The 27,142-nt window shown below is 39.1% G+C and overlaps 1 protein-coding gene across 2 annotated transcripts in view; it reads right to left on the reverse strand.

The window, feature by feature from the left end:
* Positions 1-27,142, reverse strand: part of TENT4A (terminal nucleotidyltransferase 4A) — a 60,154-nt gene that overhangs the window by 9,527 nt on the left and 23,485 nt on the right. Inside the window, exons 8-11 of one of the 2 annotated variants that reach the window (XM_050709190.1) lie at positions 23,200-23,326; positions 14,675-14,775; positions 14,245-14,417; positions 2,648-2,806 (exon numbers count right to left, since the gene is read on the reverse strand). In XM_050709190.1, coding sequence (XP_050565147.1) covers positions 2,648-2,806; positions 14,245-14,417; positions 14,675-14,775; positions 23,200-23,326 — 560 coding nt within the window. The remainder of the gene's footprint in view (positions 1-2,647; positions 2,807-14,244; positions 14,418-14,674; positions 14,776-23,199; positions 23,327-27,142) is intronic. The other variant, XM_050709191.1, reaches the window with a different exon arrangement.

Consider the following 27,142-nt stretch of genomic DNA (forward strand, 5'->3'; position numbering starts at 1 on the left):
ATGCCTGAAGATACAAATGGCAGCTTGGTAGATGATTGAGGATTGCTGAGGGAATAGCTGGGGAGAGCATGTGATGAACAGTTTTCAAAGACTGCCCCTTCTGTATTAACCTGCCTGCAAGGAACTAGTGGAACACAAGCAGTATGCACTGCAGTATGACACTAACCTGACCTAAATGAAAGAAAGGGGGTGAAAAAGATTTCTGTGAAGTGCCTAAAATAAATGCTTGTGTAGCAACTACAAAGAATTTGGGTACTGAACTATATAATATGCCATAACTTAATACTGTTATTACTGAACATTGAAAAAGCTGTTCAGATAAAATTTCTTAGTTATTCATCTAAAGTTCCAACTTTTTAAGCACTTTTTTGTTGTTGTTGTTTTAAATGTATATTAAGTAGCAGTTGCCATCTCTAGAAATAAAAATCAAACTCACAACCTGAATGAAAAGTATACCCTTACATCCCAGGCTCGAAGTATTTTGACGAGCACCACAGAGTCCAGTTAGAGGTCAGCAACTAGTGGTACATCCCAGCTGTTGATACCAGGGCCAATACTAATTAACAACTTCGTTAGTGACCTGGATAATGTGACAGTAACCACCAGCAATTGAAAGGAGTGGCTGATACATAAGAGTGCTGTCATAAGAAGGGAACTTGTCAGGCTAGAGAAATGGGTTGACAGGAATCTTATGAACTGTAAGTGAAATATTAAACTCTGTCCCTGTGAAGGAATCATTTCATGCACCAGTACACCAGCTGGAAAGCAGCTTGACATGAAAAGACCAGGGATTCCCAGTAGACAAGTTGAACATGAGCCAGAAACGTATCCTTGCATCAAGAAAGGTCAACAGCACCCTAGGCTGCATTAGGAATGTATGCAGGAGTATGACTGAATGGAGTATGATGAATATGATGAATGTATGATGAGTATGATGAATGTATGTTAGGAGTATGACTGACAGGTGGAGGGAGGTGATCGCTCCCTTCTACTCAGCACTGGTGAGGCCACACCTGGAGTGCTCTGAACAGGTCTGGGCTCCCCAGTACAAGACAGATGTGGACATACTGAAGTGAGTTCAAAGTCCATGAAGATAATACACTGAAACATTTGTCATACATGGAAAGGACAACAGAGCTGGATTATTTAGCCTCAGGAAGAGCTCAGGGCAGGAGGGATCTTACAGGTGAGTCTAAACAGCTAATGAGGGGCTGTAAAGTAGACGAAGCAACACTGTTCTCAGTAAGAGTGCCCAGTAAAAGAACAAGGAGCAGTGGGCTTAAGCAGAAATACAGGACATACCACATAAATTTAAGGTTAAACTTGTTAAATGCAAGCATGATCGAACACTGGAACAGGTTGCCTGGAGGAAAACTGAGGAGTTGCCTGAGGAGTCCTCATCCTTGGAGATATTCAAAACCTGACTGGATAACACCCTAAGCAACCTGCTCTTTTGATCAGGAGGATTGGTCTAGATGACTTCAATGCCCCTTTCAGCCTCAACTATTCTGTTATTCTCAGATATCTGAGAGATCTCAAAACTGAAACAGATACATCTTGTGTCATGTCCCCTCCCTGAAAGTGTTCAAGGCCAGGCTGGATGGGGCTTTGGGCAACCTTATCTAGTGGAAGGTCTCCCTGTCCATGGCAGATGGATTAGAACTAGATGATCTTTAAGGTCCCTTCCAATTCAAACCATTCTATGACTCTATGACCAAAATGTCAAGGCAGTTGTGAATCAGATCAAAAAAACAAGGTTACTGAATTAAAAATATCCTGGTCCTACAATCTCACAAACTTCAGCAGGAGGATTGAGAGATCATGCAAAAACCTGATCAAAACTAATGTCAAAAAGTAACTCGTTTCCTTATCATAGGCAATGTACTACCCACAGCTTGCATTAAAAGTTCATGAGGCACCTCTTTTGACTAGTAGTTTTAATAATCAAAAATGAGAGTATTTTCCCATAGACAGAAGCATCAAGGCCGTCAGGAAAAATTGAGGACTTTTCTTATCCTTGCATTATAATGGATGCGTTAGCTAAAATACCAGTTAGATAGCACGCAGTATCCCTGCACATTTAAGCACATTTAATATTTGGGTAGAATTCTTGGACACATGCCTACATTTTTTTTTGTTCTCCCCTTAAAACACATTACAAAAAGTTACAGGTGTAGTCAGATCTGTTCTAGCCATTCAAAGTAAAGGCCACTAACCACACCTAGACAAGTCAGAAATATTTCTTCAGATTCAAACACTAGCTTACAGATGTACCACCTATGAGAAGCTTCTGTTTTAAGAACAGGAGGTTAAACAGCCTAGAGATCTGCAAATATCCCACTAGTTTAGGCACCATGAGTCTCAAATACAGCTTAAAGAGAGATGTCTAACACACTCCAATCAACATTCCTAGGTGTCAGTGAGCTGTGGAAGGGCTCCAAAAATCTCAAATACAAACATTTCCCACCCAGCCTTCTCCCCGCACTTCTGACATGGCAGGTAAGTTTTATGGTTACAAGAGATTTAGCACATGCTATATGAAGAATATCTTCAGAGGTTTTTAGACTGTCTGCACAGCACAAATGATCTACACTTCTGACTGGATCACTTCCTCAAGAAAAAGTTGCTCCATTTCGTTGGCTCATACCTGATTACTGGTGGCCATTATCAAGGTTCTCGAAGGCGCAGATTGGGGTTTACCACTTGGCATAGGCAATACGGGTGGTAAACTGGCCATAAGTTGAGTCGGTGCTTGCAGACTGAACTGGTAAACATTAGGAGCTGTGCAAGGTGGTGTATCAGAATCCTTTTGGCAGAGAAAAAGGGGAAAAGAAAAGCAACTTTACAGAAAGTACAGCATATACAGACTATGCATGTGAAAATGCAGCCAAATATCAACTCATGTGAATACTGTAAAGTTTAAGATTTTTTTCAGTGGTAAAAAATAAAATACAAGCCAGCACTATGTTTATTTTACACATCTAGCGAAAGTTTAATTGAGCCTGCATCAAGGAGACAATGTCAACAGGCCTATGGCAATCGTAGATCAGTTCCAGCCAGCTCAAACTGAAGCCAAATAAAATCTCTTCAACCAAATTAGAATTAAAAGGCAGGAACTAAGGCTGGAGAAAAATGTAACAAGAACAGTGACACTGTTAGTGGTACAATGACTACAATTTCAGCTGTCATGACAGAATGAGTCCTCTGAAGAGCGTTCTGGATTGTACTTATCCATACAGCAAAGTTACTCACTGTAATTGTTATAGTCTCCCATTCTACCCAGCAACAGCAAAGTTAAGGCTCCACCTACCAAGAAACAAGGAGATGATGGTCTGCTAGTCAAGACTAGTATGTAAGCACCAGTTACCCACTCAACCGCTAGTTAGGACTCCTGTTCTCATCACTTTTCTTTGGAAGTCTGCATAACTGGGGGGGGTGGGAAAGGGGGGGAAGGACGATAAGACTGATGTAGGATTATGCAAAGAAATATTGTAATGGAAACTTATTACTAGTTTTCTTATTCTCCTTCCTTCCAGTCTGACCAACAGCAATTACACATGCTTCATAAGCAGAGTCATACTGATGTTAACACTACATGTCTGGAGTACTGAACACCCCTAACCAAGGAGCTAAGCACAAGTCGGAGTTTTCGTATTTCAGTAGTTCCTGTAAACACCAAACTGACTACCTCAATTCTTAAGTGACCAATTATGTCTTAAATTGAGAAACTTGAAGACTACAGCCTTTTAATACAACTCTGAACACAGACCTTGTAAAAATGTTTTTAAACCTTAACATAATTGTAATAAAAAGGTACATTTCCCTACCTTTTACTGCTGCTTTTTACTTTCTTCCCTCCTTAACTCCAAAATATTCTGAGCTTGAAAATAATGGAAAGACTCATCTCTTAGCAAGAGACACTTGACTCATTAGCAGTTTAGGAGTTACCAAATTAAAAGACATTATTGACTCAGATCATCAAGGATGATGAACTGATCATCAATCTGATGTTAAGTGATTACTGAAATATTCTACCTCTGTTCCTCCAACAATTGATTGCTTTAAGTGAAGAGTTCTTGCTTCCAAACCAAGCAAACATTAAATAGATGTCCATTACTAATACTTGCCCTCCTATGGCTTCGCAAATGAGATTCTTCAGTTAAAAGAACAGGCTGTCTAGGAAACTATTTTAAAGAACATGAACAAGAAGGTATTTTAATGCTCTTTCTTGGGGAAAACACAAGATCATTTAAGACACACTGATAGTTGTGAATACTAAGCAGCTGAAACAACAAATTACTAGAAAACAAAACTTACATCCTAACTGAATTCCCACAGTAGAAACAGCCCTTGGTAGTAGCATCAGCTACTAGAACAATCACTTCTTCATTGGTACATATAAAGTTGTGCTCTCTAAAAACTAAGTTATAGATAGAAAGGCAGAAAAGATCTGCTCTCCCAAGCTCAACTGGTGGTAAAAGTCACTGCATGACTTTGTGAAGTGCTTTGATATTTGCATCATGAATGCACTGAAAAGACAGACAATACAGGTAATAAAAATCTGGGCGGAAACTTAATTCTTATTTATGAGAACAGATGTTTACCATTTAATATGTTCAGAGTGGGCAACTACATGCTGTAGCAGTATTCAAAAAATTTAGCTTAGTTGCACATGCAAAGCAAAGTGCCTGGAAGAGCTGGCAATTTTTTGCCCTCATCCTACAAAAGATTAACCAGACTAAGGTCTCCACAAAGAAGTTTATCACGTAATTAGTTAAGAGTGTTTTCAGAATTAGGTACAGGGGCAAAAACTTAAGATTTCTAAGCTGATTTTTTTTTTAATATCCTACTTGTCAGGAAGCTATTAAAAAGTTTACAAAATGAGGGAAAAGAGGGATAGTCATATTTGATCAACCTGTGAGAATACGCATAGTAGCCATTAGTGAACAAATAAAGGGGGAGGGGGGGAGGGATCTTACTGTCTACCGAAGTCAATGCATTAGCTTCTATGACGCAACCTTTGCAAAACTGACCAAGCAGCAGTTTCACTCTCTCCAAAGAGCCTCCTCTATCTTTTGCTCAGGTGCCATTAGACCCTTGGAAGAATCACAAAGAAATCTTTTAAATGGAAAGTGTCCCATATGGGCAGTTTTCTGTCCAGCAAGAAATTCTCCAGCATGGAAGCAGCAACAGATGAAAGAAGAGTCACATGGTTTAAATGGGACTACATAAACTTTGGTACAAGGCAGCTTGTGTTGCCTTCTTATAATTTCGTAGCAGATACATTCTTCTGCCTCATTGTTATTTACTGAGACATATCCCATTCACCTAGACTATATTCCTATTTTTAGGTCATCTTAGATAGCTAACAGAATTACTACAGGAATCTGACAGGCCAACTTACCAGCATCAAAATCCTTTTCTAAAGTAGAGCATTACCTTTCTTCCTCAAGGACTAACCTTCATGATCAAAACTCATTTTCACATTCATCACCTACACTGAAGGATCAAGTCTTACTTGGTCTTCTGGACAGAACTCTTCAGTGTAATGCACAATACCGAAGCATTACGCAAGCTCAGAAACCTAGAAGTAAACACTCAACGCTTCAGATACGCTTCAGATTCACTTTGGGAAGACAAAGCTCTGACCCCTAACCAGCATAATGGCTACAGAGATGACACTAAAAAATATGCATATAAAATAAAGGGATAAGATCCCTCTATATTGCTTTTAGCAAATTATATAGGTATAAAGCTACAATGGCTGTACTAAGGGTGTACTAAGAGCCCAGATAAGTTCTTGATCTCCTGAATACTACTATGAAGGCCAATCAGATCCCCTCACCCTGTGAGGAAAATACCTAAAAAGATGCTTTTGGAAACAGACTGTCAGGGAAGTCTCTGGAAATTTACTGGAAAGCTTTCATTTAAAAAACAACTCTTCAAATCAATTTCAACTTCTTAAGAACACAGTATCCAGAAGGAAGATCTCTACTATTCATAGTCTTGATTAATGAGGACTCTTCAATTTACCTCACGGTTGCTAAGAAGTATAGAAGAGTCCTGGAATTGCAAATGTTACTGATGAACTCACATTTAACCACAACTTGCTTGAGTAACATGATCCCCAGCTTTCTGTCTAGACAGAAACTGAAACAAGAATCATATCAAAGATGAAACTGAAGCAATCTTATAAAGCAAAAAAGCAAACTTTTCCTGACAACAGGAGAGAACAATTTTGTTGTTGTACAGAATGCACCTCCCCTTTTAATGTCCCAGGATTTCATTAGCAATAGAATATTTACTTTTCAGAGTCCCTTACTAACTAGGTCTTGCCATAAGAGCTTATTTAAATTTCATTTATAGCTCAAGGCTTAAGATACAAGGTAAAGTTTATAGGTACACCCATCCATCAGCATAATAGTTTGCTTTCCTCTAATTTCAAGTGCATTCAATTATTCTCACAAGTATCATTTTCATGTGTTTAGAATCATGGAAAAGCCTTCTGCTTTGTTTCTTGTTTCATGATACAGTCAGTTAATTCTAACTTCCCAACAGCTACTATTTTAGAAATTTCAGATTTCCAAGATGTCTTTTAAAGTTGCATTGGCCAAACAAGATTTGTGTGTGTGTTTTGTTTTTTTGTTTGTTTGTTTTTAAATTGCCCAGAGATGGAAGTCTGTAGCTATCCTAGAAGTCAATATTCAGAAATCAAAAGTGTAACAAAAGAATGCAAGTTTCTTGCTAGTATGAAAGATTCGGGATGTCCCCTCTACACATCTGAGCATGAACTACAGAGATCTTGGCAAAGATGTTCTTATGGCTCCCATTCTCCAACCTTCTCCCACTAGTTAAATTTCTTTTCTTTCCCACAACATTCAGGAACTGGAAGCTGAGAGAACAATTGCTACTTCAGTAAAAATCTTTGAAAATAAAGGAACTGAAAGTGAGAGAATTGGTGTCTACAGTTAACACTCTACACTAAACAGATTTTTCCACATGCTCCTCTCAATGTGCAGTTTTAACACTACAGCTGAAGTGATTTAATATGTAACTGCTGTCATTCTTACTTCTTTCACCTCTTCTTTTGTTGTTGCTTTCTCCGTTGTATCTGCATTAGTATCTGACATTATGAGCCAATTCAGAGGTGAGCCACAGAAACAGCAATCTCCTTTTTTCTAGCTTTACCTTCTGAATCATCTCACCGTAAGGTTAGGTGAACACCAGTGGAAGAAAAACAGGAGCAGCTACTGAATGGAATCAGCCCTAGCAAGACGATCTAACTAGCAGACTGGCTCAACAATGAAACACTACACTCCTTAGAGCAGAAGCTAACGCCAGAAAATTTCAGACCTTTCACATAAGTTCTGGCAACAGAAGCAAAACCTCAATGCACACTCTTTGTTTGAATGGTTTTAGCCCAGCATACTTAACTCTGCTTGACAAACCGACATACTTCCACCACGGTGATTTCATGGATTTTACACCCCCGTCCCATTTCTTTCACGCCAGCTTGCGCCATTTCCCTTTTTGGTAGGTGGAGCCATAACTTTAGTAAACTGGTATAATAAAGTAGAATGGAGATGAACAAAATTTCTGTGTCTACAGCAGGTCACAGGATAGTGAATTTGCATCAATGAAGTTGCACCATTTCCATTTGCCAGCCTATGAACAGTACAAAACAGCCTCCAGTAAGATGCAATTGGTTGATTTTTCTGCCTTCAGTTATACTGCATTACAAAAGCAAAATACTTTAGTCATGCTAACAGGAGGGGAAAAAAGTGAAAGAATAAACACACAACACAAGCAAACTGAAAAATATGCATCCTCCAAAACCATTAGTGTTTGTTTTACAGACAGACAACTAAGAAGTTAAGCTAATTAGCAACTTGAAGATTAAATACAAGCACAGTGCCCCTTTAACCTCACCAAATTATCTTCTGCCAGGTCTGTCAACTTACTGCTTGTTTTTATCAATATTTGCTGTATTTCAAATAAACCATCTTAAACACAATATCCCAGAAACATGTTATTTAAAGCTTCTTTTATTACCCCTAATACTTCCATTTCACAGGCTTTCAGTTGGTCTGTACTGTTAGTACAGTAATATTTCACATTTTGCATGTAAATGTTTTTCAAGCTAGGCATGAAGTTATAAGACTTATTAATGCAAGTTGAACATAGTGTATTAAAATATAAATATTCAATTTAGGTTTTCTTCCATCCTAAATGGCCTTGGCACCTTTTTCAGGTGAGCTAGTATTAAAATATGGCAAGAATACAATTAGCCCATGGCATCAAAAAGTAGTCTGAGGGTTTTTGTTTGTTTTTGTTAATGAAGTTGTGCACTTCCCTTTCCTTACCTCACTGACATCACAGCAGTAAAATCCAATTTTACTTGCTGATTCACACATTCCCTCTGTGCCCTGTGTTGCTTAGAGTAAATTATATGACTTTATAATTGTGTTCAAAACTGTGTCTCCTGCAGCATTGCACAAGTTTAGTCTTACTATGTATATCCACTTGAAGTAAAGACTGTTCAAGCAACTGAGACAGAAGAACTGAAGGAGAGCACCAGACAGTATAAAACAGCACATAAGAATATGGATTAAGAAAACCGAAACAACGTATGGGACAATATGGTGAAAAGGGAAAATAAACAGGCAAGAGCAGCACTGGAAAAATTTGTTCCTCTCTGATCTAGAAGCTGTCAGAAGCCTGCACAGCAAGAACAGGAAAAAGAGTAGTTTTAAGGGATTTAGGAGGGAAGGGGGGCAGACACTGTTCAAGGTTGCTGACTGCTTTATTTGCAAACTTAAATCTTTCTTGAAAGACTAAAGATTGAGTTGCCTACTTCTTAAGAGATCTTGCCTCCCTTTATTTGTTCAGGAAAGAGAAAGGACAGTAAGATAAGATATGCATTCTACCACAGGATGGCCAACTACCCATACACATTTGAATGGTTGTTTCAGTTAGGGCATGAGAATATTCACAGAAGAAGGTAGAAAAAATACATTTGTGCAGCTCCTGCTCTTAGACTGAGAATTTTTTTTTTAGGCCACCCCCTCCCGCCCATACATTTTTAATTGGAACTCTACAAATTTAATCCTAGTCGTTAAACAGATTTTCCAAGGCTCCAAGAAGAGCTGTTACAGTAGCTGTTTTGAAGTGTCATCAGTGTCTATCCCTCTCCTGCAGATAAGCACATACCTTACACCTGCAAAATTAATCCCTTTTTAAAAAGCAACATTTATCAGGACAGAATGTCATGTTTTTTCCCACCTCTGTCTGAAGAGTGAAATACAACAGCTCCTGTCAATAAGCTGAAATTCACAGCCCTTAACTAATAGAAGAAAGGGGAAATGGTGACGCTTCATTAAACACATTGAGCCCAAGTACCAAAAGCCACAAACACTGTACAGCAAGTGACTGTTCCAAAGTCAGCGTGCATCTTGTATGCATTGAGCAGAATGATAGCAATAACGAGTATCAGTCTTATCAGTCATTTACAGACTATTCTCAGAACTGTATCTGATCACAGTACTGAATACTTAATACTTGAAGACAGTGAAAAGACACGCTCCACAAAACAGTTAAGGAACTGGTTGGCGTATCCCCTGACGGGCAGAATGGTGGGCAGATCAAGCAGTGACAGTCTGACAAAATGTTATTATAAAGCCTGAACAGCAACTGTTACAGCTAACATGTCAGGAACAGTATGAAAGAACATATGTAAAAGCTCAGAAAGTTAAACAGACTACACAGGTACCTTGTTCACTGGAACTTCCACTATCTTGGCATGACTGCATGGTCTTGAGAATTCCAAATTCTTCATGAAAGAATCTTGTCATAGAAGCCCAAAAGATACCACCAGAAACACTTTGTGATGAGGTGTGTGAGATTTCTGAGATCCAAACTTCTAACCAAACTTTGAGATTGTGCTGGACTGGATCTAAGGTTATGTATCCATTAAATATCATAAGAACAGCTTTAAAACTTTCCTATGATCAGTTACATCAGTTACTGATGTACAGTTACCACTGTTGCACTAAATGCTAAGCTTTATTTGGCACAACAGAATCAAAACCGTAGAGCATATTTAACACCAGGTCACATCAGCCTAAAATGAGGCTGGAGAAACATACCTCTAACTATTTTCACTTGGCAGAGACTGTTGATCAGGCTGACATTCTCCAGCATAACTCTAGGATTTCCCTGAGCTAACAAGAGGAGGCTCTCCACAATGCAACTGGAAATCCAGGCCAGCAGTTGCAGAGTGCATGTCCAGAACAAAAAAACACCCAGGAAAAAGTAAACTTCATTTTCAAGAAGAATTTGGTTACTGCTCAAGTTCCCAGACCAATATCTGCAACTAGCCAGAGCTGGCAAAGAGGCAAACACAAACATCGCTCACTTCATCAGGTTTCAGGTTCCCATAGCAGTCACTAACTCAGTAAGAAAGTTAAAATGAGACTTCCTGATGCCAGATGCTTATTTTATATTGTGGAGCAGATTGACTTGTGCTCCCATAGAGAAGCTCACACTTTGCGCTGTCTTTAATGGCAAAGATATTTATAAAGCATCTTCAAAGGAAGATCTATGTACAACCAGCAGAATTATTCACTTCAACATTTGTTGGGAATGTGTAGTATTTTGAAACTTACCTGTGGGCAAGAGTAAGAGCGGAATACATGCTGCCTTTTTACCAGGGCAGCATATGGTATTTTAATACCTGCACAGCAGAATCCTTCATTCAGAAAAAGACATACTGCACAGATCAGTTTGGTAATTGAGAGAAGCCAGAAAAAAACGTGCAGCCAAATATGTTCTGAAAACCAGATTCTTTATGTTCATAGGTTCATTTCCAGTGTTCCTCATTTTGCTCCTGCTTAGTTCTTTAATAATATTTACACTGTACGCAGAGCTGAGATAATAGAATGGGAACTTCAGTACTATTTTACAGTGAAGATATTAGGAGTGTCAGTGAGAATTAGAGGTTTGTACTGACATGTAGTATGACAAATCCATAAACTGAACAGCTATCTCTGATAGCAAGAGGGATATCAGAAGTCATATTTCACTACTAAGCAGACTTCGATCTGAAATTCACTGCACCTTATGAAAGCTTTTTCTTTAAATGACGGATTTCACTTTTTGCTAGGACTTTTATGAAAGACAAAGCAACTAGAATTTCATCAGCCAGACATTGCTAGCCTAAGGCATTTTGTAAGTAGCTTTTGCTTCCTTAGAAAATCCTCAAAAGATTATTTTTGAAAAAAAATATGGTTTGGTCTCATTAGGTCCTGTTCTTAGTTTTGGGCCTTGTAGACTGGCAAGCTAGTCCTGGACCTGCAGAGATAAAAGGAATCATCCTTCTGAATTTGAGACAGTGAATTTGAGAGAGGAAATGCATATACATCTACAATATACACTGAGAGAGAAAGCTGTCCTTGAAGGAGGCAGTTCTCACACTCCTCAGTGGTACGCAAGCTCTCATCTGAGAGAGGTTATTATCGGTATGGTTCCTGAAGGAAGGAAAGCAGCAGAAGGAACAGAAAGAAGCCTGGGTAGTAGCTTTAAGCTTTTATATCCCTACACTTGATGAGTACATACAAAATTTGAGGCTAATTTCTAAATGTTATCTCTGATCTACACCAATCCAGCCTCTAGAAAAAAAACTGCTCATTTTTATTATCCTAATATTGTTCTGCTTCTGGAACAAATCTATAACCCATGTTATCTCAAGTGCCCATAAGGCACCAGAAGCTCTGACTATTCAGCTGCTGAACCGTATTTATAGAGTAAGGCAAAGTCTGTAATGCTGTCAAAACTTCAGTGAACCAAATCCTTAAAAACCATACAGCACACGGTAATACAACCAATAGCTGTAGATAACATGAGCTACAATTTTTATTAAAAAATTATAGGGTCTCTACTAGCAATACTGCATTGATTTGATAATGCTTGAATACTTGACATACACTACCAATACCTCTTCCAGGACATATTGATGAGTATATGCAAGGCCTCTAGACTTACGGTCAGCATATAGAGGAATGTGACAGCTGCAAAACGCAGCTGCCTCTGTGCTAGAGTATTTGACTTTCATTAGAAGATGAAGTTCAGAGAGGCAATCTTACCCAGTAACGCCACAAGTAGCCAAGTCTACTTCCTCTTCCTCAACATATAAAAGGAGTTGACTTCTATTATATTGCCAGACAGGTCCCAGCAAGATCAAGGTGCAGCTGATCACTATGACCAGTCAACTTTCACAGTAGAGAACAAAGCAAATACACTCTAATTTGACGTCTAGTCTCTTATAGTTGATACACGTTAAAAGTTAGCCTGCAGTCATGCAAAATACATCTCCAGAAACCATGTCTTGAGGCAGACTGTACTTAATGGAATAACAGCAACATAGGGATGGTTATTTTGCTATTGAAATAAAATCTTAATTTTGGGGAAGAGGTCAAATTGTCAGTCTAGTATCTCCTCATCTCCTGCTCTTGGTTTACAATCTGCATCTTCTCAGTCTTCAGTATCAAACTTTTAAAAAAGTATTTAACTTTAAATGAATACGGAAACATCCCTGAAGAACAATTCTCCACAAGATCAGATCTAACACCACACATACCTTTAACAGTGATGCATAATATTCCCTCATTCTGAAACTAGTACCAAATTCACTGCATCATACCTATTTGCAGCGTGCACCAGAAGTCTTAGCACAAATATTATTTCCGCACACGCTAGATGTTTCTTTGCTGGAAGTTGGGCATAGAACTATACTAGATCACTCAACAGTGCCTCCTCAACTCCAGCAGAACAGGTTTCTCTTACTGAATTAGGTACAGTTCAGAACTGCTCAACCAGAGCTGGTTCATCCTCACATAACCGAGTAAGACGGACTCGGTTACTTGTCCAAAACCTGCCATTCCACTGCAAACTAAGATAATATGCTGGTAGTCTAAAGTCATAATACTAGCAAATGACCAGGGCTTAAAATAGGAACTGTCACAAGCACACAAGCATAAGGCTATTTTTCTAAAGAGTTGCACTTAGATTTACTTTTGGGATACCTAAGGGGAAAGTCCTAACTGTTCACTCCCCCCTGGTTAGGTTTAGACCGCAAAATATTAAGCAAATATTTGCATTTTCTCATAAAACTTATCTTACAGCAACATCTTCACTGACACACTCAAACCAGGAGCACAGCTAACATTATCACTGCCAAGCATCATTCTGCTTTTTTCCCCTCATTTGTCAGATTCTGTAACTTATGCATTTACCATATTTACTGGAGGTGGAAAAGACAATTCAACACAGAAAGTTCAGGAGTGTTAAGGAATTACAGAAAGTAACCAGAACATACAGTGAATGCATTTGTCCCTCAAAAGTTTTTTCACTGAATACAATTCCCAACTTGTAATTCCATGTTTGACCAGTTTTTGAAGTCAGTCAAGAAAAAAGTACTTGGACCTCTCTTGGCATCATCCACAGTTACTCACTGTTGTACTTAACTATCACATCTTCCAATCAACACCTGCACCTAACACAAAGTCATCCAACTGATTTATGAGCGCCTCATGCAATGCAAGTTTGTGCTTTATAATCTCTACAGCTCAACTTTGTTGACTTAAATCTATACCAAAAGAAAACACGTGACAGTCTTAAGACTCTAGGAACAAACCTAGACTACTGTCTGTCTCCTCTTTCAGAAAGTTATAATAAGCCTAGCAGTCACTTAAACTGCACTTTCCAACAAGGAAGCTGGTATCAAAACTTTACGTATTAGGGCCTCCTACCACTAAAGGATGAACTGAATGCTTGGCTGAAAACACTATGGAATATTATTCACCTTCGCAGCAAGACATGGTGGTCATATGTTCAATCTAGAGCGTGGGAAGAAAGGACTGGAAATTGTCAATGAGATTTTTCTTGATAGGAAGATCTATGAAGAGATTTCTATTATTCTGCTTAATTAGCTACTGTTAGTCTGGTGCTTTATATCTTATTACATCTAAAGTACTACCACAAAGGGTACCGAAGGTTTAGGATGGAATTAAGACACATTTCATTTAATGAAAAATACTTCATTTCAGTAATTTTTCTGAGCAGAGGAAATTATTAATTTGCTATAGCATCTTAGGGACAGTATCATATTAACTGTTGTTTTTTTAGTTGAGGTTTTGAATGGCATGATAGACTCTGCTTAATAGTTTAACAAATTAAAAAAAAACTTACAATGTCACTGCCGGAGAGCGATGATACAGAAGACGCAGATGAGCCAGAGGATAACTGTTGTGTATTAGCTAGTGACAAAGCCAAGCGTTGGTTGTAAGATGGTTCAGAGTCTCTGTTCTGTTGCTGTTCTCCATTGCATGGAGCTATCTGGTCTCTTATTTTCAACCTATTATCTGTTAACAGAAAACATAAGCATCAATCAAGAGCACAGAATACAACATATGAACCCTGAAGTCTAAACTTCCATTTAACAAGCCAACAAACTGAAGAACAGCCTCAGAAAACGTCTTGGATTAGAAAGTTACAAATCCCTTCTACTTTTTCTCTCATACCTGAAATAGCAATTAATTTCTAGGCATGGGTATTTTGAATTGCACCAAATGCAAGAAAAAATGATTTAGTTGGTTTCAAAGATTTCTGCTATACCTACCAAGTTCAGGTGATAAATTAATTTTGCTCCCCCACTTCTTTTTAATCCAGGCCCTGTAGTCAATCACTTCTTGGGTCACTTTGATGATTCTACCTAATGTGCTAAAAAAATTTTTAAATTAAGTATTAAAGACTGTTGGTTACATACTTGCAAGCATTTCAAAAAGCAATAAAATTACATTAGATCAGTTTAAGATATTCCTAACCAAAGAATTTCTGAAGTTTAGTTTTCTTAGATTACCATTTGGGCCTCTGAAGAATCACACTTTTAAACTAGAATATTACTCATCTTCCACCCTACTAACATGCAAGCACTGAAACAGGTAAGATTTTTACTCCTTCTAAATGGAATGCATCTTAATTATCAAGAAAATACATGCAGATGATAGTGTATTTGATAAAAGCAATGTACATGTTCTTGCATTTCTCCAAACAAGATGTATTTTTTCACTGAATCTCAATTGGAAGTTTTTCGATGCACTGAAGACACTGATGTCCCAGCCCCCTCAAATGATCATCACTGAATAGAAAGACTCTCAATAGTCCTTCCTTACAGATTTACAAGACATCTTCAAAGATCCCCACAATTATAAAGGAAGTACCATGGATCGTGAGGTAGTGGAAACAAGACACTGGCTCCAAAACACAAATAACTTAGAATTTAAGGAAATTCTTAAAGGCACCTGGTTCTGAGAAAAAGCTGACCTGGTCCTATTATCCTCTTAACTTGTGACCGGTTGTCAACAAGTACAGAGCAGTATTTTACAATATATTTTCTCAACTTTCAGATACGTGAACTGTATGTCATTTTGAGGAGGAGTTGTGTCCTGGTTTAAGGATTTAACTTCCAAGCTTTCCTTTCAATGGTGGCTGGCAGCTGAAATAATTTATAAACTCCATGATCAAGATCCATGAAGGACTGACTAGTGTACAAAAGTGAGCTGGGAAAAGTTACCATCTTGAAGAGAGGTAAAGTTACTTTAATTCTAAAAATCTTCAACAGTTGTAATAAAGCTTATTCCTCATTTCACATCATAAAGGTACACTGTACCTTTATTGGAATTTTCGTTTGAGGTGTGTAATGGGGGGGGCATACATAGTCTAAATGCATTTACACTACCTTTACTAGGTCATTTTAGAGTACTCTTTAAAAAGGAACAATTGTTCTCCTGGATTAGGGATTACAAATTCATTGCAAGACCAAATACTATTTGTTCCGCGTTTAGACTTCCAACTTTAAAGACATCAGTACCAAAACAGGCAGCCCTGCACTTTAAGCAGATAATGTCATTTGGCCCAATGTTTAAGTTACAAGTCCAAGAGGTGAAGGCAATCCTCATGGACAGAATGAGTATCATCTACCATTCTCCTATGTAATGCAGATAAATGAAATGATGCATGCTGGAAAACCATCTTGAATTTTACATGCAGAATTAAATGCTTTGACATGATTGTCACCATTGGGAATTATTTGGAAACCACAGCTCAATAGCTAAGTAGAGCACATTAAAAAAGGAACAGAACAAAACAGTAGTATTTTGTCAATGTACAATCCCACAACATAATAGCATTTTAAGTATTTAAAGCAATTCTGGTTTCTTAGTCTCAAAAAGTACGTTAAACCAGAGAAGTAATTTTGACGAACTGCAGACAAGGACAACCAATACTACAGAGAATCAGCTGTGGCCCTGAAGCTGCAGTTCCCCAGACAGCAATGCTAGGATAGAACTCAAACATACAAATGCTGGGTGGCTCTTCAGTACTGGGACAAAGGAGGAAATCTCATGGCTGTTTCATCTGAGGATGCCTTCAAGCAGACTTGAGCTTTTTTTGAGCTTTTACTCTAGGATGGCCCATAAGTTTCACAGCTATTACCATCAGTGGTCTTCAAAACAGAAAAATGATAACGGACCTAATAACACACTTATGGAAAAGGAGTTTGTCAAGCTTGAAGCTTCTTAGAGTACATTCCCCATAGTAGTTTAGTAGTCATGCCTTCACGTTATTCATTTTCTTTCTGGTATATAAGATGGCATTTTTAATTTTTTTCATCTGTGGAAGACTGCTATACGAAAAATGCCTGGTATCACAGGTGTAAAGGGTGAAACTAGGGCTACCCCAAGAACTGTGGCAGAGTTGAGCACACAGAGCCTGGGAATTTCTCCTCTCACTAGCTCCTTTTGCAGAGGACAGAGCTTGAAGCCCCAAACTCTCATTTTTTGGAAGCAAGGCAGAAAAATAGTAAATTTACTTATTTATCAAGAATTTGAAGGCAGATCCATACTACATTACTCGCACACTAAAATTAAAAGTGTTACGACACATCAGAAACTAAAAGCAGATTAAGTCTACACTGCCATATACTTAATACAGCAGCAAAAAACAAAAAAGCAGGTATGATCAGAACAGATACTTTTCCGTTTCATTACATATGGGACTCAAGCATATCCATAGGGTCAAGGGACTTTTTTAAATAAGTGTTTAAAAATTGTGCTTTTATCTGATTTCAACACTGCAAATGCTTAGGAACAAAGAGTAGCTATTGACCTACCCAGCCTCTAGTATGAGTAAATTCCACACTTTTTTTTTCCCCGAGGCCGGAGTGAGACATTCCCACAACTATACAAAGATGTTTGTTTAGAAAAGGGGGAAAAACACCAAGTTAACTGGTTAGACAGCTCTCCCATGAAAGATGCCCCCTTACACTTTTTCCCCTGATTTTCATCAAATAGTAAAAACAATAACAAGCTATTTGCATACCCAGTTTATTTTAAAAGAGCCTAGAATCTCCACTTTTCCATGCCACACAGCTTTGTTACACTAATGCTAATTCAACTGTAAGCCTTGAGTTCACGAGGACACTTTCCAGCTGTCACTAATCATGATGCAAATCGATCTTAAGATCACTCTTTAAAGGCTCAGATTGCTGATGCAAGTTTCAATGAGATCCAGTATCTAATGCTCCAGCAAAGCTCTACATGAAAAAGTGCCACAGCAGAAAAAAAAAAAAAAAAAAACACATTGTCTGTGAAAGAACAGTCAAGATAACTGTTTGGTAGGCCTTAATTTGTGAAAGCTATCTTGGCCAACCAGGAGCAAACCTAACACACAGGCCTGCCAGCAGTTAGTGGACTAAGAATAGACCAAACAGCTTTCAAGCACAGAGGTGGAAAAACCACTTTACTCATGGCACAAGACTATTGTTAAGATTGTCACCTACAAATGACAGTTCCAGACACAGAGCAGCAAAACCTTGCCAAGGCTTCCTGCAACTCTGGCCCACTGGCATAATAGTCCCTTTCCCTCATCCACCATTCGTAAGGCTCCAGTAAGGAAGAACTGGTTAGAAATCTAGAATCCTAGGAACTGAAGAAAGGTTTCAAAAGTCTTAGTTATTATACTGAAAGGACACATCACAGCAGAATCTGACTTCCATTCAAAGTTCTATTATAATTAAAGCCCTATTAAAATTAAATTTGGCCAGGGACATCAAGGGCCACAATAAAGCCTCCTATAGGTACATCAGCGACACAAGGAAGACAAGGGAAATTGTGGGCCCTCTCCAGAAGGAAAGAGGAGACCTCATTACCTGGGATACGTAGAAGGCTGAGGTACTCAATGACTTCTTTGCCTCAGTCTTCACCAGCAAAAGCTCTAGCCACATAACCCAGGCCCCAGAAGACAGTTAGGGACTGGGAAAATGAAGGACTACCCAGTGTGGGAAGAGAGAAGGTTTAAAACCATCTAAGGAAACTAAAGGTGCACAGGTCCACAGGACCTCATAAGATACATCCATAGGTCCAGAGGAAACTGGCAGATGAAGTTGCTAAGCCACTACCCATCACAGTTGAAAAGTTGTGGCAGTCTGGTGAAGTTCCCACCGACTCGAAAAGGGGAAACACAGCCCTCATTTTTTAAAAAAGGAAACAAGGAAGACCCTGGGAAATACAGACCAGTCAGTCTCACATCTGTGCCCAGCAAGATCGTGTAGCGGATCCTCCTAGAGCAGATCCCTCCTGGAAACTATGCTAAGGCGCACAGAAAATAAGGAGGTGATTGGTGACAGCCAACACAGCTTCTCTAAGGGCAGATCATGCCTGTCAAATTTGGTGGACTTCTACGATGGGGTTACAGCATTGGTGGATAGGGGAAGAGCAACTGACATCATCTACCTGGACTTGCATTTGACACTGTCCCGCATGGTATCTTTGTCTCTAAACTGAAGAGACATGGGTTTGGTGGATAGATCACTCAGTGGGCAAGGAATTGGCTGGATGGTCACACTCAGTCACAGTCAACAGCTCAATGTCCAGGTAGAGATCAGTAATGCGTGGTGTTCCCCAGGGGTCAGTACTGAGACCAACACTGTTTAACGTCCTTGTCAGCAACACAAACAGTGGGATTCTCATCACATTTGACGGTGACGCAGTGACACCAAGTTGTACGGTGTGGCTGACACGCTGGAGGGAAGGGATGCCATCCAGAGGGACCTTGACAAGTTTGGGGTGGACCTGCACAAGCCTCACGAGGTTCAACAAGGTCAAGCGCAAGGTTCTGTTCCTGAGCCAGGTCAACCCCAAGCAAAAATGAAGGATGAACAGAGAATGGATTGAGAGCAGCCCTGAGGAGAAGGACCTGGGGGTACTGGTTGACAAGAAGCTCAACAAGAGCTAGTAATGCAGTTTCTATAGCCCAGAAAGCCAACTGTATCCTGGGCTGCATCAAAAGAAACATGGCCAGCAAGCTGAGGGAAGTGATTTTGCTATGCTCTCATGAAACTCAACTTTGAGTATTGCGTTCAGATCCGTGGCCCCCAGCACAAGAAGGACATGGACCTACCAGAAGAAGTCCAAAGCAGGGCCACAAGGATGATCAGAGGGATGGAGCACCCCTCCTATGAAGACAGGCTGAGGGAGCTGGGGTTGTTCAGCCTGGAAAAGAGAAGGCTCTGGGGGGACCTTACAGCAGCCTGCCAGTACCTAAAGGGGGCCTACAAGAAAACTGGGGAAGGACTCTTGTCAGGCACCAAAGTGATAGGACAAAGAATACTGGTTTTCAACTACAAAAGGGTAGATTTAAATTAGATACTAGGAAGAAATTTTTTCCTCACGAGGGTGGTGAGGCACTGGCACAGGTTGCCCAGAGAAGCTGTGGATGCCCCATCCCTGGAAGTGTTCGAGGCCAGGCTGGATGGGGCTTTGGGCAACCTGGTCTGGTGGGAGGTATCCCTGCTCATGGCAAGGGGTTGGAACTGGGTGATCTTTAAGGCCCCTTCCAACCCACACCATTCAGTGATTCCTCATTTCATGTGCAATCTGCTCCCAAATACGGAGGCATAAGGCTATGCTGCTGTTTAGAGATGCAGTCTGAGCACACATTTATACCTCAACCATATGACAAGCTAGTATGTAATCCAATATCTGATCTACAGACATGTTATTACTGCAAGGATGAATTCATGTCACATCCAGACATTTATTTCCAGCATAATTTATGGCTATCAAACAGAATATCACTCTTCCATCTTATCCCAAAGAAATTCCTTCTGCTTCTCTTGCTTCTGATCTGCCCATCAAGTAGACACAATGCAAACTGGATCAGCTTCTTGAGATGATGGAAGTGCTGATGTATTTGTTTTCATTCAGACCAGAGTTCATCTGACTTACCTTCTGACTGCAGGATCACTGGATCTGATCCAAGGCAAAAGTCAGGAATATGTAGATTGAGAAGGAAGAAATTGAGTACATAACAGGATATAGTCCATACATAGATACGTTATACCTCGTATAGCCTATTTCCTACTAGGAAAACCTCTCCTTCCAAGATGATAGGAATCAGTTTGGTCTAGAAATCTTCTGTCTAAAAATCTTCTGAACCTCTCCTTGAGGCATTCTAGAAAAATAATGTGTGAGGATGACTAGGGACAAAAAAAGAGTTAAGGTAATTCCTGGGGCTTTGAACCACTACCTTCAGGACTCAACTGATTACTGTTTCCATTCAGTGTAGAGCCAAAACACAATGAGAAGGTCAGACAAGTGATAGCTTTTATCTCCCAGGACACTTCAGATGTTGTATTTGGAAGCATGAGCAGGACACTGGAGAGAGTAATTTGAATTTGCCCATAGTGTTCTGAGGGTTATGCTAGTACAGAACAGACAAGAATAAGACCTATGCTGAAGGATACAAAGTCTGACTTTTTTTTTTTTTGAAATAGGGAATAATAGAAGCAACAGTTGACTAGAAAGCCTTAAATTACCTTAGGCTTGTGCTCCTTTGAGTTGGACTGACCCTGAAAAAGGGCAGTAACGATCACTATGAAGTATTCGAAAGCTACTGAGATGGTCATCTACAAGACAGGACTGCATACACAAGATGTACATAGAAGTTTTCCCTGGAAAGCGTTGATTTGAATTGAAATCCACCAGGCAGTCCAAGAACGGTTCTTCACAATTAAGGGAAAGATAGCCCCAATTATGACAGCACTGAACAAGTCAGCCTGTGCATTTAGTATCTTGCAAGTTCCTACCCTTTCAAGTGTTCATTTACTATTTATTGATTCTTTTAGTAAAATGTCACATAGCTATCACTGCTCTTAAAGAAATCCTCCTGCTTACAGTTTAACCTGCCACTAACAAGCCTAGAAAAAGAAGAAAATGGATGATAGCAAAGGGCTCCTGCAGGGCTAGGGCTTTAGGTCAGGCCACTGGAAAAAGTCTTTATACCAAGCCTGGACAACTCTGCCTAACAGGTAGAAGAAGGATCTGAAAAGCACCTGGATTGCCCAGACACATTCAGTTTAACTAAAAACCGAAACTGAACATGGAGCGCTATTGAGTTTCTGCAACAAACTTGGTACCAAACAGCACATCATCCACCTACAGGTCCTGGTGCTGAGGAAACTACTTGAAACCAGGACTTTCATTGAAAGCTGCTCCTCCTATGACACCATTCCTTCTGATAAAGTGGCAAGTCACGGGTGTGACAAGCTCTGAGACAGGTATCACTAGCACAGACAGTCCAAACTAGCAGAAAAACAGGTCAGATGTACAGCACCTGCTGAAACACAGCTGCTGGGACTTCTCAAGTCTGAAGCTGTGACAGAATTCAAACATTTTTCTGAATACAGTAAGTATACATGTTGATGATATCTGAGACTTGCATTAAATGCACTTACAAATATACTTTTTGATATCTAATATAAATTCAGGCACTGCATAAGAGAACGACCACATCCTTTGAAGAACCACAGAGAAGTTAATGAAGACCAGGGCCCAAGACAGGCAAAACTTCAGGTATCCCTAGGTTGTTCTACTTATACTTACATAACAATAAAGTTTCCTTCAGCAACAAGAACTGTCAGACAGTACATATTCAATAAATGCACCTTTAACTTAAAACAGCAGTCTCAAACGAGAATGTGTAATGTAACTCTTACCACTCTTCCTACATATCCCCATCACAGGAATGTGTATGGTCTCAGTCATTGTAAATTTAGTACCACAGAAAACCCAGGGACGCACAAGCAATATTAAAACCTGTCAGTATTAAATCCCTACCGTATGGTAAATTTACTATATATAGTCTTTTTACCACAAGTACTAAGCTTACTATAGGAGAACTATTTCACCTACCACTTGCAATAATATCGAAAATTAGCAACTTGAATAAAGTCTGGAATTATATCTAGATGGTTAACATGACTTTCTGTAGCCATTCCCTCCTGAAATTAGCTAGGGAGCTCAGAATGCTATTGCGATTCTAGGGAAGTCCCAGGGAAGGTATGTCCTCTGATCTAGCCCCAATTTATGCTGAAGGTTAGAATTAAGTAACACATGCTAGAACAGATACATGAATGAAAAGGCATGTTTAACATGTTGTATTTGTTTTCTTTCTCCCTCTCCATCAAAAAAAGTTAGCAAAGGTGAGAGCTTGAGAGCTGACACCACAATAAGCTGTACAGTGTTTCTAAGACAGACATGAAGAACTGTGCTAAAAATGATGTATCTAGAAGTATTCTTTTAACGGTAGTTCTAACGTTATGGCCAAACTGAATTGATTCTAACAGCTTAGCTGCATGTCAAGCCTTTTAGAACAGTTTATGGGAGCACATATTAAAGAACAAGGTAAATTTCTAGTCTTGTTGTCTAGTTTTATATATAAAACTTGGATGACACCCATTTCTCCACCATAGTACAGACACAGAAATCATACCGAATGTTAAAACCAGCAGTCCTTCCTTTGAAATATTTTAAGCAGAATGTTTGTAGAAAGACCAATTATCCTCTGGGTCCCTTCCACACTAGGAGAACCGCACACTGGAATCATCCTGTTTTGTCATGCTGTCTTTATTTCAGGGCTGCACATGAAGGTATTACACTCATAGCACTGGGCCAGCCAAAATTTCTGGGCAGATGTCAATACAGCTGCAGTTAAATATTAAATAGCAATATACCTTTTATTGATTAGACCCAAACAATTCCTAAATAATTACACAAACAAACAATATTCAAAAAGTGAACTAATTACCTCTCAGAATCTCTATTTGGATATGATCTTGCAAGTGGTGATACTGCATGGCTAAGAACAATGTAGGCATAATCAAAAACTTGTTTCACTTGCATGGCACCGTAAGAGCTTCTGCCAACGTCGTTTCCTGAAATAATGTGACAGTGATCAGATCATCTTTTTTTAATATCAGTAACCAGAAAATTATTCACACTTAGAGATCAGAAGCCTTAAACAAGAGTTAAGCTGTATTGTTAAACTGGTCAGCCCACTCTATCCATATCAGGAACAACTAAGTTGTGCCAATCTCAATAAGGGAAACTAGCCTTAGGAATGATGCTCAACATCACGCATTCAATACAGCATTTGTAAAATACTGATGTACCAGAGCCTGAAATAAACAGAAAAGGTAACTATAAAAAAAAAAGTTTTAAGCTGATCTCTAATGGGGAACATACCAAGGTCAAAGCATGTCTCACTTACCAGTAGAGTTTTTGCAGACCAAATTCAGCTTAGAATTCCACTTGTGCAACCACCTTATCTTCATGTGGCCAGGTATATTTATACCAACCCTACTTAAGCTTTTCAAAGCTACAGCTGAATAAAATACAGACTGCTTATCTCCACAGGATAAACCAGTTTCTCAAAATCTTTATCACCCAGGATTTCCAGAATTTTGTACAGTATTGTTTTTGATCAAGTTACTGGTACTTTTTGACTGCCCCTCTTTAAACAGGGGTGACTTTTATAGCAGAATTCCTTCCAAACCTTCACCACCACTCGAGAAGAACTGCAGAAGTTAAGAAAATGCTAAAGCTGCTGTATCAGTGACATTGCACAGGCATCAGTCTTCTGTTTGATGCCTAGAAAGATCTTGCCAGTACCAGCAAGAAATCATTTGGGATTATTTTTTTTTTTTTAAGATATATTTGGCACCAGACACCAAAGGTTCACTGTCACCACTCAATTTAAGGAACACTTAAAAACAAACTTCCTCCAAATTGCATGTGCAAAACACAGATTAGATCTTGAGTGGGTAGAAAGCTGCTTACAGTAACAGGTTCCCTCCTTTAGAATGATACTTGAAATGCTGTGAGGAAACTGGAAATGGATGAACCGCTAAAAGTAGTTATTTTAAACTTGCAAATCAAATCAGGGCCCACAAACAAGTTATATTGAAAAATCCTCTTTTAAAATTGACAGGTGAAGGATTGAGTCTATCCTTTGGAGACTGAATCCAATAAGACTGAATTTGACATTAGAGGAACCCTTCACTCACTGAAATATTTTGTCCAGCAAGCCATTATAGATAAATATGCCAACATCTTCCACCCAGGGTGAAAAGCAGCCTTGGCTTTACTACTTGACAACACATATTAGCCCTTCAAGATTCTCCAACAATGACACCACTTTAACAGGAAAGGGTAATCAATGAAAATAGATGTGGAGTATAAAGCATTTTGGGAAGACAGGATTTCTTCAATAACATATATTGTTAAGTAAAAGTTGATCAAGAAAAGACTTCATGTTTAATGAAGTAACTGAGTATCTCACTCTGAATGTACTGTCGCAGTATCCAACAGCTGCTAGACTCAGAATTACAGAAGCCTCTTTAAATGGCATATTTACAACTGGACTCTATCCTGAAGTAGAAGCAGAAGCTAATGTAGGCCTTGGAAAGTGGATCTCTGAAGAACTACACTGTAGTTCAGGGTTTCACTGCAAAGTAGGTATCGGAGACTTTCCCAAAGGACTTTGTCCAAAGATAGCTGAATAGAGACAAGGGAAGTTCAGTGGTCAAGAAACCAAAACACGAACACGTTAATTCCACTAGAAAAACAGATGAATTCAGTACAGATTTTCCAGGGGAAGAACTGTCTTGCAACAATACTACCTTCCACTTAATAACACACAAAAGGTGCATACAAAATTGAATTAAGTTGAAAAGGAATAAATAGAAACAATATTTACAAATGGCTAAACACGCAATTGCACCTACCACTAAATTTACATAACAGGAATTGAGAATATACTGTCAGATTGCATTAGTGTAGTCTAACATAGTGCTAAGGCAACTACATTTAATGTGCATCATTAAAGGAGCTACACTAAAATGAAGACACTACTGCTACTTATTATTGGTTACTCCTTTTGACAATTATCACTTCTGCTCTTCTGCCAGCAAAAGAAATCAGAAACCATTCCTCATCCACTTACAGCAAACTCAGGCAGTTTAGTTTAAACCACCAAGTTGTGTATGAGTCTTGATTGAAGCAGATGTGAGAAAAGGCAGGATAGCTCATGCCAAAGCATGCACAGGTTCTTGGATTGCCTCATTCTCCACCTGTAATTAGTTCATTAAAAAGTCTGAATAAGCAGTTTTATTCAGTTATAGTCTGCAGGTCTTCTGACTTGCACTGCAGCTGAAAAGCAGATATGGAAGCCAAAGCTAGGGAAGCTACTATGAACAGTACCAGTCAAGCCTGCATAGAAGGTGACCCTACTCAATCCAGGGAGCAACATATTAGAGAAGCCAGAAGATCATGCATTTAGCAGTTCTGAATTCTAAAAAACAAAATAAATTTTAAAAAAGGATTCTTTAGGGAATAGGTTTTCCTCTGTGAGATTGTCCTGCCTAACACATCACCTTTACATACCTAGGCAGCCTTTCAACACAATCTAGACTGAACAATTAAAGCACATACCTAAATGCTTTCACTCTTAAAAAGCCAGCCTTCAACTCTGATATAAACATCAGTGGATAACAATGGTGTATAATTCCACATATAACTCAATCCTTATTCTTTTGTGTGAAGTACAGCTTCATCCCTGAAGGGGCATGTCTGAGACTCCCATCAGTAGCTATCAGTATTAACCACTATCAAGTAGCCTTCCATTACCTGAAACAGTTTTAAGGACACAGCCTGGAAAATCAAAGGTAAGACCATGAGCTAGGACTGAAGCAAATGTGTTTGTGTTAAGCTCTTACCTACTAAACAACTTTTTGCAACATTCATGAAGAGATTGTTTCAGCTGCTAGCCTCAATGTATTTGCTTTTTTTTTTTTTTTTTTATAAACGTATGCATTTTATACACACACGTATATATTCACAGGTTCTAATGACAAATAACAGATATTGAAGAGCTGTGATGACTGTCTTCGGGCAATCACTAAGGCTAGAAAAGAATCCCAGTAGTTGTCGTCTCAAAGCTAGTTACTTCCTGCATTTGTGGCCTATCAAAATTCAGAAGAAAGCAACATGAAGCATAATTAGTCCTGTAAACAGTCCCTTCAAGAAAACCATATAAAAATTAACATTTAGAACTTTACTATAGGCACTGGTAAATTCACCACCCTTCTCATGAAGAGAGCAGCAGAGATGAAGATCATAGACTGTGACAGCTATGCTTGCTGCTGCCAATCTGAACCAAGATCAAAATCACTTCTGTCATGACCATCAAAAGTGTGACTGAAGAACCTTAACATTCCCCTCAGATAAAAGAAACTAATAAGCTTCTCTAATAACTTACTAAATAAATTCGAAGATTGTTTTAAAACCACAGATGAAAGATTTGAGCTACAACCAGAGTCCTGTATTCCAGGACAGGATATGGGTGGATCAATTCCATACATACAAACCTCTCCTAGGATGGTAGCACCTACTCTGCTCCAACATGTTCCCATGAGCAGACTTCCTGAGTGCCTGACTTTGCAATTCTCCTAAAAGAGTGCTTTTACTTTTTACACAAAGGATGACTGTTTCCAGTAACTGGAGCAGTGGCAGTTAAAAGATGTTTACACAAACTCCTCTCCTTGGAGAAGGAGAGATTTTCATTTCATTACCTTGCCCTAGGACACTACTAACTCAAGATGAAGAGCCTTAAGGTATTTAAGAAGATCAGATAGAAACTATCACTAAATTGCATCACAGGATAGATAATTCTGGCATCTCAAATCCAAGTT

The sequence above is a fragment of the Cygnus atratus genome, chromosome 2 (genome assembly GCF_013377495.2).
Source record: "Cygnus atratus isolate AKBS03 ecotype Queensland, Australia chromosome 2, CAtr_DNAZoo_HiC_assembly, whole genome shotgun sequence".
Taxonomy (NCBI): domain Eukaryota; kingdom Metazoa; phylum Chordata; class Aves; order Anseriformes; family Anatidae; genus Cygnus; species Cygnus atratus.